The sequence below is a fragment of the Chaetodon trifascialis genome, chromosome 18 (genome assembly GCF_039877785.1).
Source record: "Chaetodon trifascialis isolate fChaTrf1 chromosome 18, fChaTrf1.hap1, whole genome shotgun sequence".
NCBI classification, from domain to species: domain Eukaryota; kingdom Metazoa; phylum Chordata; class Actinopteri; order Chaetodontiformes; family Chaetodontidae; genus Chaetodon; species Chaetodon trifascialis.
In genome coordinates, this window is record NC_092073.1 from 13797764 (window position 1) to 13812684 (window position 14921).

Sequence of the window (14921 nt, forward strand, 5' to 3'; positions counted from 1 at the left end):
TTACAGACCTGCAGCTCCTGGTCTCTCTGCTGCTCATTGTTGAAATCTCACAGTATTGATCAGATAACCCTGGTAATATTTCTCATCATGACTGCACTATAACCCATAGACCTTAATCACAGTCACTCGCCTGTGTGATCCTGTAGCTTTCAGACAAATCAAAACACACCTGAGCCCGTGCCCATCTACAGAAGAGGGAAAATCTCTGGAACAAATGCCCGTGTATTTCCTACGATTTGGCTCATTTATGCTTTGTTTACTGAATATTGTCCTGTGTGCAGAGGATGTGATAATTACCTGTGAACCTTGTGTTGTGCTGTGCAAGATGCATGCAGCAATATATGAATATCCCATTTCAGTCGTTCAGTGATCGTACATGTATTGCTCAGTGTGCCAAGTATTCTGCTGTGCTCTGTTTCAGGCCCACCCCAGGAGAACATGGCAAACCCTAAAGAGAAAACTCCGATGTGTTTGGTGAATGAGTTAGCCCGTTTCAATAGGATCCAACCACAGTACAAGCTCCTCAATGAGAGAGGCCCTGCACATGCAAAGGTAAGGAACGGGGACTTGAAAACGTGAATTATCTTTCATTTGTTTTAACAAAGTGAGTGAGGGCCTTTCCTCCTGTGATGTTTTCATTAAAGATAATGGCCATGCAGCTCCTGCCACATGGGTCTCAGAGGGATGCTGGTAAAAGTGTAGTTGCTGCTGGGTAATGTCTCTCCCTCTGGGTGTCACTGTTCCAGATCTTCACGGTGCAGCTGACTCTTGGGGAGCAGGTGTGGGAGGCAGAGGGCACCAGCATTAAAAAGGCCCAGCACTCCACAGCCGCCAAAGCGCTGGACGAGAGTGTCCTTCCCAGGCCAGCGCCCCGCTCCCCTAAAGTGGATATCAACAGTAACCCAGGTACTGCAACCCCATCAAATTGCATTATAGTGTTTACTGTCAGTGTGTCTGTGAAGGATTACATTTAAAACCACGTGTTACTAATGTGTCAGGCACAGAATAGCTGATGTTATATAGGTGCAAAATGTTTTTTTTAACTATAAAAGCCACAAAACAAATTCATGTTGATCATCAGGACTGCCCTAACTGCAGGAAATGTGAAATATTTCAAGTCACTGGAGTATTTCCAGAGTGAAAGCTATGAATCCATATCTAATTTATATGTAATACTTTAAGATATTGATAACAGGTGCTGGCAGCAGCAGTCAGCTAAAGTAAGATGGGATAATGAGCTGTCAGAAAAAATAATGTACCCATTAAGCTTCTCACTGAGGTTGTCAATATGAGCTTAATTTTTCAGAGCAAGGCAGCTGGTTGCAGCTGCCAGGTTTCAGACTGTATTTTAACTTTTCTAAGTATTAGTAGTAAGACGATGTTGTTAATGAGAAATTTGTCCCAGTGCCAAACTTTTTCCTACACTCAATCTGAAGCAGTTCCCATTTTTAGGTCAGAGTATGTTTAATTAGTTTATCGATATATTAGGCTAAAACACTTCAAACATTTGGTCTGAAACTGTTTTCCTTCAGTGTTCTTCCATATTGAACTTATTCAGTAGGGTCAATTAAATGTGTGAGAGTGGAGGCAGTGGGAAAATAAGTCATCGGTGGAACTGAACGTTACTTGCTGTATGCTGTGTATGTGTAATCAAAAGCTGGCAGTGTATGGAGGCGTAGGAGGGACATTTCTTTTCTGTCTTCTCCTCCTTATGTGGTGAAGTGACAGATTGAAGGTGAAGAATTATTTTTTTCATCCCCTTTGGTAAAATTCTCACTCCTTTGTTATTATAATACACACATGCACACACAGGACCCACAGACGTACAGTTGCTGGGGAAAGATGTTAGATTGATGGGGCTACCACATGGTCAGGCACCCCTAGCAGTTAGGGGTTGGGTTCCTTGCTCAAGTGCACCTTAGCAGTGTGCACGAGGTGAAATGGCACCCACCTCTCTTGTATCATGTCACTGTCACATGTGTCACATGTCACTCACAATGTGCTGTTAGAGTCTGTTGTGGATGGTTAAAAGTGTCTTCAAGGGGCAGATGCAAACACTCCCTGGCCAATGAACAATCAGGGAACAGACATTGAGATGAGATGGTGCATTCAGGTACCTGGGTGCTCACGTGTGTATAATACTGGACTGGACTGACAATACAAATGCACTATATAAGAAAGGTCAGACAGACTGCATCTCGACTGCAAACAGGAAGAGACTTAACAGATTGGTTAAGAAGGCCAGCTCTGTCCTGGGATACCGCCTTCACCCGGTGGAGCTGGTGGGAGAAAGGATGATTGTTCCTAAGCTATCATCACTTATGGCTGCACCTCTCTCACCCCATGCTGGACACTGTGACAGCACTGAGCAGCTCCCTCAGTGACAGGCTGCTGCATGATCCATGAATCGATGCCACTACCAGTGACTAAATCATACCACCATTAACAATTTGAACTGTTCTTTTAAGGTTGCACCAGTGCCCTCTACTGTTCATTTTTTTGGGAGCTAAGTGTATTGGTGACCTCAGTAGCTTCAGAGAGCAGCGTTTTGCTCCAGGGTGTCACTGCTTTCCATGTGCAAGTATTATCGTACAGACGAGAGCTGTGTGAGGGGAGGAATCGCAGCAAAGCATTTGTGTCACGACGGTCCCTGCAGCGTCTCAATCATTAATGGAATGCTCCACTACTTTGGGTTTTCATCTCGAGGACTTTGGTTTCCAGGTGTAGCTCTCAAGCCACTGGATATATTTAGATAATCCATGTTCAGAACAAAGCCAGTACATACAGACCCTTTCAATAAAGCCTAAGTGCAGGCTTAGGTTTTGTCTCTGGCCAAATTAATACCGCTAGCCTGTCTTACCTCCCCTGCCCTCTGTGGCATTGTTGTAGTGAAAGGCCTCATAGCTAACCTCTTAATGGGATTAAGAAAGCCCTGTGATAGGTTATGCAACATCAGTTGGGAGTTGAGGGATTAGAAGTGCACGCATCATACACAGTCAGACAGGTAGGAAAGCTCAGCAGTTTTTAGGTTTTTAGGTAGAGTGACTGTGTTATATCCTAAAAACTGAATTTGGACCTTCAGAGATATTTTTTCCGCCGTTTTCAAAGGTTGCTGAAATCAGAATGTAAAAGCAATTTTTTGTACATCATTTTGACAACCCTTGGTATTTTATGTTTACTACAGATTTCCATTGCCCCGGCTTTAATCATTCCTATTTACTCTCATATGCAGGAAGTATAACACCCACCGTGGAGCTGAACGGCCTAGCTATGAAGAGAGGGGAGCCAGCTATCTACAGGCCTTTGGATCCCAAGCCCATGCCCAACTACAGAGCTAACTACAACTTCAGAGGGATGTTCAACCAAAGGTGAGCTCCAAAAACTGAACCAAACCAGCTGCCTGAACTGTTGAACATTAATGTGTTTCAACAATCGTGGCATTGACAAACTCCTGCTCTACACAGTCACTTAAATTCTGCTTTTATGTAGCCAAACTCTCACTTCAGCTCTCCACATTCAGTGCAGTGCTCATGCAAAGTCATCATACTAGATTGTGACACCTTTACTGTGTGGTCAGCTATATTGGAGTTCAATGCTGAAACTATAAATTAAGCTTTAGTGGTGACATTGTTGTAATTAGTGCCACACGCCATGTGACTGTGTCTATGGAAGCATAGCTCATTGTTTGGCAACAGCTTTGTTTTAAAAGAGACTTTTTGAAGTTATCCGCTTTGAAAATGCTTCATTTTTGGGTGCCTGAAACGCTGCCTTTGTGGTGAACTGATAGTTGGATAAGTGGCAGAGGAAAAAGTTTGAGCTTTGAGATGCATCCAGCAAAGTACGGACGTGCTCTTGATATATTTCGGATGGCCTCAAACTGCATTGTGTCTTTGATCCCACTGGCTCAGATGTGTGTCAGACGTGGCCCTCCATATGTTTTCTAAACTAATGAATGTGGTGCCCTCATGGGGTCCCTTCGCACTCAGTCTCTGTCAACTTTCTTTCTTCCCCTCTTTTTTTTGGCTTTACTGGAGCCATCCAGCCATTTCCAAAACTCCATAAAAATGCCACAGAGGTGCAATTAATGATCCCTCCCTCAGTGAAGGAATGTTATTTAGGAATTTGGATGTATTGACTTGCCTCACATGAAATCTAGGTACACTGTGGTCACTTTTTGGCTCGAGTAGACAACAGCAGGAAAATCAGTAACCAAGGAGGTACAAAAAAATGAAAAGTAGCACAGGGTACAGATTTTTCCTATGTTTAAAAGGCAAGGTTCAAATGTTCTTGCAGTGTAATGTCCCCAAATGGGAGGCTTATCCTTGGTGAGGATTTCAATCTAAATATTTTACTGCAGTAGTTTATGATGGTATTAGCGGTCTAAATATTATGATATGTTTTAAATACGGAGGCAAGCTGACATAAGTTCTGCATACAGTTTACAGAAGCTGAGTTATATGGTACGCAAAGTTCCTGAGAACAAATTTCATAAAGCCACTATCATCAGACATTATGATTCCCTCCAGATGGCAGTGTTTCCTCAGTTTAGAAATCATACAGCTGCTGTTATAAGGTGACTGAGCACCCATTTTGTAACAGGCAAGGTAGGAATATGGTGTTTTTAAGCATAGTTTTTCATAAGTATGGATCTCTGCAGTGTAATCTGTTATATTTACATGCAAAGCTTCGCTTATTGAAGCACTCAACAGAGAAGACCGGAACAGAGAAGCAAGCTGTTTTGCTTTTTACGTAAACTTTGGCTCATTAAAGTCCTACGGTAAGGTATTCTGATGCCAAATGTGTGGGATTTATTCTTACAAATGTGGATGCATTGCCAAAAGAAGGCAGTGAACCAGTTGCAGTGTTGGATGATTGAGTCTACTCAGCAGACAGTCTAGCATCTGGCTCACATGTTCTACTATTTGATCCATGCAGGAGCAAACAGGGGGTGAAAGACAAATGTCTGTGGGGTAGAAGAGAAGATCTGTTTTCCAGCATCTGTCTGTCAATGTCATATGTCACAGTGATGGGTTTCTTAGTGACAGGCTGTATCTGTTCCTCATGGTCCGTTTTGTTTTCGTATGCCACTCTGTGAGGAAGAGAGAGAGGGGTGAGGGGATGTGTGTGTCTGCAACAGAAAAGACTCAGGAGTATATTTTATCCCCAAGGTCACTTATGTTTTCATTAGGTCTCTTACTTTCAGTGTAGTCGAGCCCCAGATTAATGAAAGCGAGACCTTCTGAATATGAATTCTCCTCATCAGACGACTGACTGCGTGGCAGAGTGACAGGCCATATCTACAATCAGTCACCTTAATGATGCTGCGGGGAATCGAAGGTTTCCATATGCCCATGTCCTTACCTATTATGATGAATAAGAGTGATCCGGAGTCATGTTGATGGAAGATCTTACCATTAAAAGGGCAGCCTGGCTCGGATCCATCAGCGCTCTAATCACCACCAAGACCAGTATTGATTTATTCAGAAAGTGCCCTGATGAGAAAATACGGCGATAATATGAAATGTGCATTTATCAGCGTCTTAATGAATCTTATTTATGGCGAAGGGCCTGAGCATAATTTCTTACCATCCAAGTCGGGGTTTTAAATCAGCGATTCGTCTCTGCTCCCCTGAAGTCATAACCACACCATTGTTCCTTCTCAAACACCAAACATACTCAGAATGATGCGTGTTTTTCAGCTTATTCAGTCACTAACTGGGCTGCTGTGAGACATTATATGAAAATTCAGCCCCAGTGATTCACATAAATAATCACTGAATCGGGAAAATATTTTTGTTATCAGGAAATGTGGTTACATCAACCTTTTTCGTGGACAGTCCCCGACTCTGTGTTATCATTGGAACACCTGATTCCGATGACTCATACTGGGCTCCTCCAGTCTATCCATGGCGCTCCCAGCTTTCCTCCTGCTGCTCTGATCCCAGGGGGGGCGGGGGCGCCTGCATCCTGCATTCTGTCAGAGCTGGAATTTGGATAGGACTTTCCCTGTTAGAGCAAAGCAGAACAGTGAGAAGCCGCCCACCTCCTCCGGGCCCTCATTTGCTTATGACCGTAACGTTATGTCAGCTGGAAGAATAGTGGGTTGAATGACTGGGGGTGCTTTGCTCTGTGACATTTCCTCCTGTGATGATGATCAGATACCGAGCCGGCCGTTAGTGCTTTCTCTGCAGGAAACAGTGAGGAAGAGCGGGTCACCTGTGCCGCAGAGGATTAGATACCTACAGTAGTGTTGTGCTGGCCAGTCTGGAATTTTACACCAATAAGAGCATAAGACAAAAAAACGCTGCCACTGTATGTTACTGAGTCGCCAGTGAACAGAGTGGAGCATTTAGCAAAGAGACAGATATTTCCCCCAGTAGTTGGTGGAGACCAATCTGGAGTTAAGGAGAATGGATATAGGATTCCAGATGTATGCTGAAGTTATTCTGTGTTGTAGGAATTAGATGATTTACTAATCCCAGGAAACAGGCAAATGTTTGCTAACTCATCAACCATATCAGCTTGATATGGCGATGATATGCCAGTGTTGTGTTTGCAGCTTGCTGTGCTGCACCCGAGTGACCAAAGAAAGATCAATTACTGCGGGCTTAAAAGAAGAAAATCCGGGAATCAATCACCTGTTGGGGAAAAGGCTTTGGATACTAGGAGAAGCTGAACATTTGATGGAGAAAATGAATCATTAAGATTAAGAAACATCCTTTATTTGGCACAATGAACACAACATGCAGAGTTACGGCGGGAAACTGCACACCCCATGCATATGTGAAATTCTTTCTCTGCATTTGACCCATCCTTGGTCAGTCCTTCCTCCGCGGCAGACCAGGAGCGGTGGGCTGCCAGCCCAGATTTTACTTCAGATTTTACTTCATGAATACTGTAGATGGTCATTAATTGTATTGTTGGTGTGTGATCAGCAACTTATTTCCATTTTTCTCAGTATTTTTTTCTTGACTCTGTCAGTTACCTGAAGCATTTTATGAGCCGTCCTTACCAGAAGAGAACTGCAGCCACAGTAGCTCCTCCTAAATCCAATGATTTAAGGATGCATGGCAACATCAAATCAGTCATAAATCATAATGCTTCTGTATTTTTGCATGCAAAGCATTAAAAACCTGCAGCAGTTGACATTAAGCATTAAATACAGATGTCATTAGGGTTGAATGCTTGAGTGTTTGGTGAGATTGGCTCTTGATTGTGGTACATAAGTGGTTAAAAAGCATTATGGCTGTGTGCTAGACTTGCCCTGTATCTATAGTACATGGCCTTGTGCCTGTAAATCAATAACAACCTTACATATGCCATAATGACGCTGTGTGTGTGTGTGTTCATGCTAAAAGTTTGAAATATAAAGAGACAGTTGCCATGGAAAGATCCTTGAAAAAATGCCTGGAGGACATCAGAATGACACCAGACAGCAAAACTACAGCACACACACACACAAGGAGCGCACACACATACACAGGTGTGCTTTGTCATCTTCATCTCTAATTGGGCCAACATGGCTCACTGAAAAGGCAAATCTGCCCATGAGCGCTTTCTATATTCAAAATTTCCTCTCATCTCCTCCAATGTGGAGGTATCAGATATCCTCCAAGGTCCCCTTCACACATGCTTTTTTTTCCTCTGTCTCTTCCTCACTTTCTCCCGCTCAAGTTTATTTTTTATGTAGCTTTTACGGTCCGTTGGGATATGAAATCTCGTATAGCCTAATTGGGACGCCGTGTGCTCTTTCGTCCACTCAGTCATGCCACAGATACAGCTCTCTTATCCATCCCATCACCACCGCTGTCCAAAAACAAATGGGAGCTGCCAAAGCCCACAAGGTGCGCAGGACTTCAGAGGAATAGCTTTTTATTGCATTCTATTTTTTTTTTCTTTAAATCACCCCATATCTGCGTACATCAGTAAATCAGATGCGTTCACTCAGATAGTTCATAAATTACCACGGGCGACATGCCAGAACAAAGGATAATCTGTCCAAATTGTACAAATGGGTGTAAACTCATAAAGCTGTGTTTTATTGAGGAGGCTGAGGGTGGAGGAGTGGAATACAGGTCCAACATAAACAAATGCTTAGAATGATTTGTGCTCAACAGACTCAGTGACACAGAAGTCTGGTCTCTCCTTTCATCTCCTCTCCTCCGAGTGGAGTTTGGTGTTTGTGTATCCCTGTGTGTCCTCCTCTCCTCTTTTGCCTTGATGTATTGAATGTAACAACGGACATGAGACCACTACGCAAGAAGCGGGTTGCATCAGTAGAAATACCTTTTCGTAATCCTCCGTTTCTGTGCGCTTGGCCTGCCAAGTCAGATGTCTCCTTCGCAAGGTCTCTTGTCTGTGTGTTTACATAAACGTGCACCACGCACTTGTGTCCTTTCCCAGGAAATTGGACCCCTCTTTTGCAGTAGTACTCAAAGTGATTTTTGCTCACCTTCTGGGTAGCTGTGCAGGATCAGGAGCTTCCAAAATATTGCACGCGACTCTTCTTTTTCCCTCCGTTGTTGCACATCCGCCCTGCAGAAAAGCAGCTAATTTATCATGTTGATTGTCTGTATTGGTAAATCCTTACCTTCGCTAATTCTCCTCAAGAGATTCCAGAGATGTTCTTGTCGTGGTTTTTGATCTAAAGTCTTGGGATCACCCTTTATGCACTGCGCCCCAGGATGCAGATGTGAAAGATACAGCGCTGCCAAATCCAAGCATCCTGCCACACATTTATGTCTGATGAGCAGGCTTTTTCCGTAAAGAGTGTCTATTGATTTTGTAGTGCAGCCAGGTGTGTGTATCAGTTTATTCATCAGTTTCTGTAATTCTGACAGGGAGGACAGTTTCCTTTTTCTGGAGAAACAGATTTATAAGTTATAACTCAGCCCACGTCACAATGACTAGTCAGTGTCCTGTAGCTGGATGCGTCACTGGAAGAAGTGATGGAAGTGAGGAATTCAGAAATAGCACAAATCTATTGCAAATGTATCCTCAGTTTACATTGGTTTGATTCATCCCAGCAGGAGACACACTGTTGGACATCTTTTAGGGCTCACACTGCCATATTACTGTTTGGAGACCTGTCATCTTGTGGCATTATGATACTTTTCAGAGCAGGGAAAGTCAAAGCAAAGTTTGTTCTGTTAAGTGATGCTGCACTTCTTCTTTGGTGGTCCTACCAGTTGAGGGCTCATAACGAAACGGGGGAATCTGAGCAAACTGCGTTCGACATCGTCTAATTGGCTTGTGTTGCGTTCTCAGCAAAGCAAACCGCAACGTCAGCTCAGAAGTCCACATTTTGAGGCTGTTTCAGTGTGATAGTTTGTTGCACATGTGAGTTTGAACCGCTTTGTTCTCACCTGACCTTTAAGGAGTGAAGAGAATCGAACCAGATGAACTAAAATATGCCATTTCTTGATAGTTTATCTGATTGATGAGTCACCAATGTGTTATTTTTCCTCATGTCTGCTGTTCTTTATACAAACTCTGAAGATTATACAGACTCTATGGTGCAAAAATCTTCAAATTTGCATTCATCGCATTCAGCGTCTTGGATGTTGCTGCATTAATTTGCAGGAGGACTGAGTGCAAGCAACTGACTCAAGGACAACAGCCCACTAAGAAGAACCATTTATCAGTCGCTAAAATATGTCGCCCTGAGAGATGTCTGTGCAAAAAGACAAAGGCAAATCACTTGCAGACAGAAAGGCTTTTGCATAGAACCCAAGTCAGAACAATTTGGCAATAACAAATTCATATTATTTCTTTTTAGAAAATGGCACCAGAGCTTTTTTTTCTCTCTCTCTCTCAGCAAAGCACTTCGTTTTCCCCTCTTAATGACAATGAACATAAAACAGCAGGTCACAATGTAATATTCTTAATGAGGACAGCAGGGTCTGATTTTAGACTGATCCCCAGCCAGCCATTCCTCTCAGCCAGCCAAGTCTAAACAGTTGGCACTAGAAGGGCACCGGGGTTAAGAAGGTTTTTTTTTTTTTTTTTTTTTTTTTTTTTTTTCTGTGCCACATAAATGCACACATGTTGTAATTGCTTTGCACACACACTGGCCAATCTTACTATTACTGATATTTCTGTGTGCTCCAGGAGTCAGACTCATTCACGCGATGCCTGTTTTTAGTCAGATGATTAGAGAATAATACAATTTTCCAGTGGTTGCTTTATTACCAGCATAATGATATCAGGCCTTGTTTTTCTTTTTTTTTCTTTTTTTAACCAAGCAAGCCCATTTTTTTTCTCCTGTAGCGTGCTACCTGTCAGTTACAAGACTGTAAATCTATCATATTTGGAAACAACACTTGATGTACGACCGTGACTCAGCGATAAAGTGTGACAGGAGAGCTGGGCTCGGTTTACACAGGGCTGTGACTTCTCGTGAGCCGGGCATGGAAGGAGGGCACAGAGACAGCACCCTGATTACAGAGCTCGCACAAAGAGAGCTTTAATCTCTTGTTCAAAATTGAAACCACAACAAACAGTAAAAACAATGAACACTGTCACATTGGACAATTTAATTAAAATCTGTTATGAAACCTCTGTTTTATGCCCTGCGCCTGTTGCAATTCTTGATAAACAGCCGTTGTCGGTAAAGGCAGTGACATGAGCGGAGACACCAGCTGTCTTCTGCACATTACACTGGAGGGATATGAGGTAAGAAAATACATTGCCCCCATGACAGACTTTAATGAAAACCCACAGAATGTAAGGTTTGCTTATATTAAACTGTAAAATGAGAGCTATAAGTGACCTGTTTAAAGTTTAGGATTGCGTGCCAACATGCAGTCGACTTAACGTCGGCACTTCTTCACCTGATTTGTTGCATGTTGGTAACAGTGTCCATTTGAACATTTAAAGAGTTTTCATTCCACCACAGGATTCACGTTCTAATGCAATCCAGCACTGCTGGTTTGACAACACATAAAGCATTTTTAATTCACAGTGAATGAATGTAGTATCTCTGAGTCAGCTGCCTCCAGGGGACGTCTGATTGAATAACACTCATTGTGGCTTCTCGAAGACCGCTACAGATCTCACACGCAGTTTCTCATTATCACTTTAAAACCTGTTTGTTGGCACTCTCGAGCATGTTTTTTTATTTTTTATTTTATTTTTTTTTTACACTTTCTCAGTCTTTTCTCTAAACTGAATCATCAGAAGGTTAACACTGTTTTAAGATACATTTTCAAAATCCTTAAAAGCATACTTTTTATACACAGTTTATATGCAGTTTATGAATTCTTACACACTCATAATTCACTTTGCGTGAGTGTGCGTCATTGTTTGTTCAATTTGGCCCACCAAAGCTTCCCATCCGGCCCACAGAATATCAGTGAATTCAGAAAATATGCACATCTAACATTACTCACCAGTGAAAGAGGTCCATTCTGTCCTGAGAGTGATCATTGATTAGCTTGGCAACGAGCCAAAAAGTCTACAGAATCAGATTATTCTCTAACTCCAGCCTCTCTACTCTCTCAGCCACCATCAAACTGCTGGGCTCACAGGCTGCTCATTCCCTGGCCGGACTACGGCAGGTGACTCCAGAGGTGTCGCAATCACAAAGCTTGTCTATTCGACGCGAGAGGCATCTCTTGGGTTTATTTTCATCGGCCAACTGTTGTATCGAGTCTAAAACGTTTGCTTCCTGATCCTGAAGAGGAGTTTTTTTGTTGCGATAAGGACTCAGTCATTGGTAATTGAACTGTGGGTTTTGTATTCAGCACTGACTGCCTCCTCCTAGTTAATTATCTAGCTTAAAAAAATTCTGGCCCTTGGATAAATGTAGTTGAGGACCTCTTCTACAAAAGCTCTTGGTGCATTTATGACCCAGTGAGGTGGCTGTCAAGGTCTTTTCAGATAAAAATTGAGAGTATCTGCTCTCCGAAAACTTCCCATGGCCCAACACAGCACTTACAATAAATTAAGTACCATCAAAGCTCGTCTTTGTCTTGTCACCATTGTTGTCGTGCTAAGCACAGTGTTTTGTTTTTCAATCCCATCACTGATTTTATTTTTCATTTGTGTGATTTAATTGAAATGGACAATTGTGGGTTGAAACTCTTTGTGTGTTCTTCATGGAAAAATGTTGCTTAGCGAGCAACTACTGACAAAGAAATACTTTCACGTGAAGCCACTGCTCGCCATCCCAGTGAATCTGTTTCTTCCACTGTGGATTCGCGGCTTCTAACCTCAAATCGGGTGTAAGGAGCTTTGAATACAGTCCCCCTCAACACAGTGACAGTTGGTGTTTGAAGCGCCGTGTTTACTCGCCTACATGGACTGTTTTCTCACAGCGCTGTGTATTTTCTGCATTAGCAGTTGCGTGAGGCAGAAGGGAAGGAAAGCAATCAATGACGGACACAGGGAATGAAGTATGGAAGTTGGGAGGGAGAGAAAACAAGTAGAGGTCTGACAGGAGATTGGAAGAAAGTGCAGCTGGTGGAGGAGTGATCCTTTCCAAGTTTCTGCTGCATTTCTTTTTTTCCCCTACAAATCTCTGTCACCCTTTTGCTCCCAGCGCAGCCCCTTCCCCTTTGCAAGGCTCTGAGTCAGTTCTGTGTGTTTATGTGTGCGCACAATTGTGGTTAAATGTATACAACCATTTGTGTTTGCATGTGTGGCCGGTAGATGTTTTGGTGGTCAAGCTGAGTGACGCTGGAAGACAAAGTGGGCCAGTACACCCCCTCATTCCTGTCTTGTTATTTGTCTGTGTTTGGCTGGCCCACTTTCTGCTGTCTGTTGCTCTTTGCTGTTGTGGAATACATAGGTTTCCATCCTTATTACAAGAGTTACCCACAAAAATGCTGAAGGCTGCACAACCAAACGTCTGCTTGCTAACTTGCATGTTTGTCATACACATGAAGAAATTGAAGTCTACAGATGTAAGTAAGATGTCCATTTAATGTCAGTTCTTACACTGTTTCACCATCTTAGTGGATGATGGTGCTCTAAAATTAATGTTTATTTCACTTAACTTACCTGTAAAGGCCCCTTCACACTGTGCCATTTGGGCTGGCCCAGGCAAAAGTTAACAGTTGTACGAGAAAGGTGGTGAAATCTGTTTTCATCAGTTAAAAATGGTGGGTTAGCTCCTACTACAAGGCACGACCTACGGCTGATTTAATCTGCATTAAAATTCAAACAGTGTCAGAAACTGAGGACCAAAATCCAACAGTGTGACTGCTAATATGAGCCGCGTTTACAAACCAGCCAATCAGAATACCGCACTGGTAAACTAGCATAATGCCACTGCTGAAAACACACATTCAACATCAAAAGAAGCTAACAACACAGACCAACTAAAATGACAGCACCCTCTCAAACCAGTTTTTAAGTCTGTTATCACAGCATGAGTCCAAGGCACAGAGGCCAGTAAATATACGCAGAAAACAACAAAATATGCATGACGCCTTACCAAGATCGCCTGCATATTAGATGATATATTCGTGCTGTTTTATCAAAGTGTTAAGGCACATGTACATGTACTGCTGCAGTCGTGCCTAGCTTAATGGGCATGCTGTTTGATATTACATGAATAATACTGTGGCTGACCACCACTGGGGGCTCTAACAACAACCACAGTTGACTGGGCTGATTAAGGGGGGCAGTATATTCTAAACAAAAATGAATTTGATGTGCTCTCATGGGCATAATGGCAGGTTTATGACTGAAAGGAAGTGCTGCATTTGGTTTTAATCGCTGCGGTCTGCATAAGTTTTGCCAGCCAGAGTAACTGAAATCTTCACCGCTCCCTACAAGCTACCATGTGCGCCTCAACAGCGTCATGTGATCGGTTACAGCGCACGCATTTTCAGTTTGCCTCCATAGAACTATACAAGCTCTAGTATCACTTTGTGCATTTTCGTCTTGAGCTTGAAAGCTCCTCCAGCTGATGTGGTCACCATTAAATGGTGCTTTTCTGTGTGTGAGCTCTGTTTTTTGCCGTTACTTAACTAAAATATTGATCTGATCTACCTGATGTCACTGTTACATATCTGACTTCTGGGCTACGGAAACTAGTTGCTGCATCTGGTGCCGTGAATGTCAATACATGCTGCAAACTGCAGCATGTATTGTTAATCTGTTCAGTTTAGGAAAAAGCGTAACACGTGCGTTGAGAGAGAATGAGCTGTTTTTTCTCCACAGGCATTTGGAAAGGAAATGGTTTTCGATGCCACAGGAGAAAATAGTTTCCAGTCGATATGTCACCCTGTCATATTTGCAATACCATATCTCCCATTTCCCAGTACGACTGTGTGTGGGCTCACCTTTGAATGTGTCTGTCTCTGTGTGTGTTCACGCACAAGCCTTTGAATGATTAAGATGAAATGTTAACCTTAACTAACAGGGCCCACATTAAAGAGAGCTGCAGGGACACTGCTGACCTCAAAGTGCAATTCATTACTCAGCTGCTAAATGCTGATGAGTTATCACTTGATTGAATTGTGGTATCTGTCTTTTTTTTTTTTTTTTTTTCTCATCCCAGAGTCATAGCTGATGCACATACACACACTCCCGTCATCACACAGACAGAGTGAGACTTTTTTGTTTCTTATTTTTCTTTCCCTGTCAGCAGTCTCCACACCCTCCCTACAGGTGTCCTGGTCCAGTTCCCTCTCTGTAGTAATAATAATAACAAAAATAATAATTGATAACACAGTACAGGCCGATCCAGCCAGCATGTGCTGCTTTTTGTACCGGCCATGGAGCGCTGACGTGATTTTCCCTGCCTTTTTTTTTTTTTGTCTGCATGATTTTGATGTGTGTGCGTGTGCTCGCCTGTGTTCTTGGCTGACTTGCTTGTGTGTAAGCCACTACTTTCCCACGTTGTGGACTAGGGTCTCCCACAGGCCTCCCTCCATGTCACTCTCTCTCTTTCCTCTTCCTTTACTTCCCTC

The 14921-nt window shown here is 42.9% G+C and overlaps 1 protein-coding gene across 1 annotated transcript in view; it reads left to right on the forward strand.

Moving 5' to 3' along the window:
- The window catches only part of stau2 (staufen double-stranded RNA binding protein 2), an 84680-nt gene that overhangs the window by 2372 nt on the left and 67387 nt on the right, over nucleotides 1-14921 (forward strand). The window contains exons 3-5 of the mRNA XM_070985827.1: nucleotides 422-552; nucleotides 747-906; nucleotides 3233-3368. Coding sequence (XP_070841928.1) covers nucleotides 422-552; nucleotides 747-906; nucleotides 3233-3368 — 427 coding nt within the window. The remainder of the gene's footprint in view (nucleotides 1-421; nucleotides 553-746; nucleotides 907-3232; nucleotides 3369-14921) is intronic.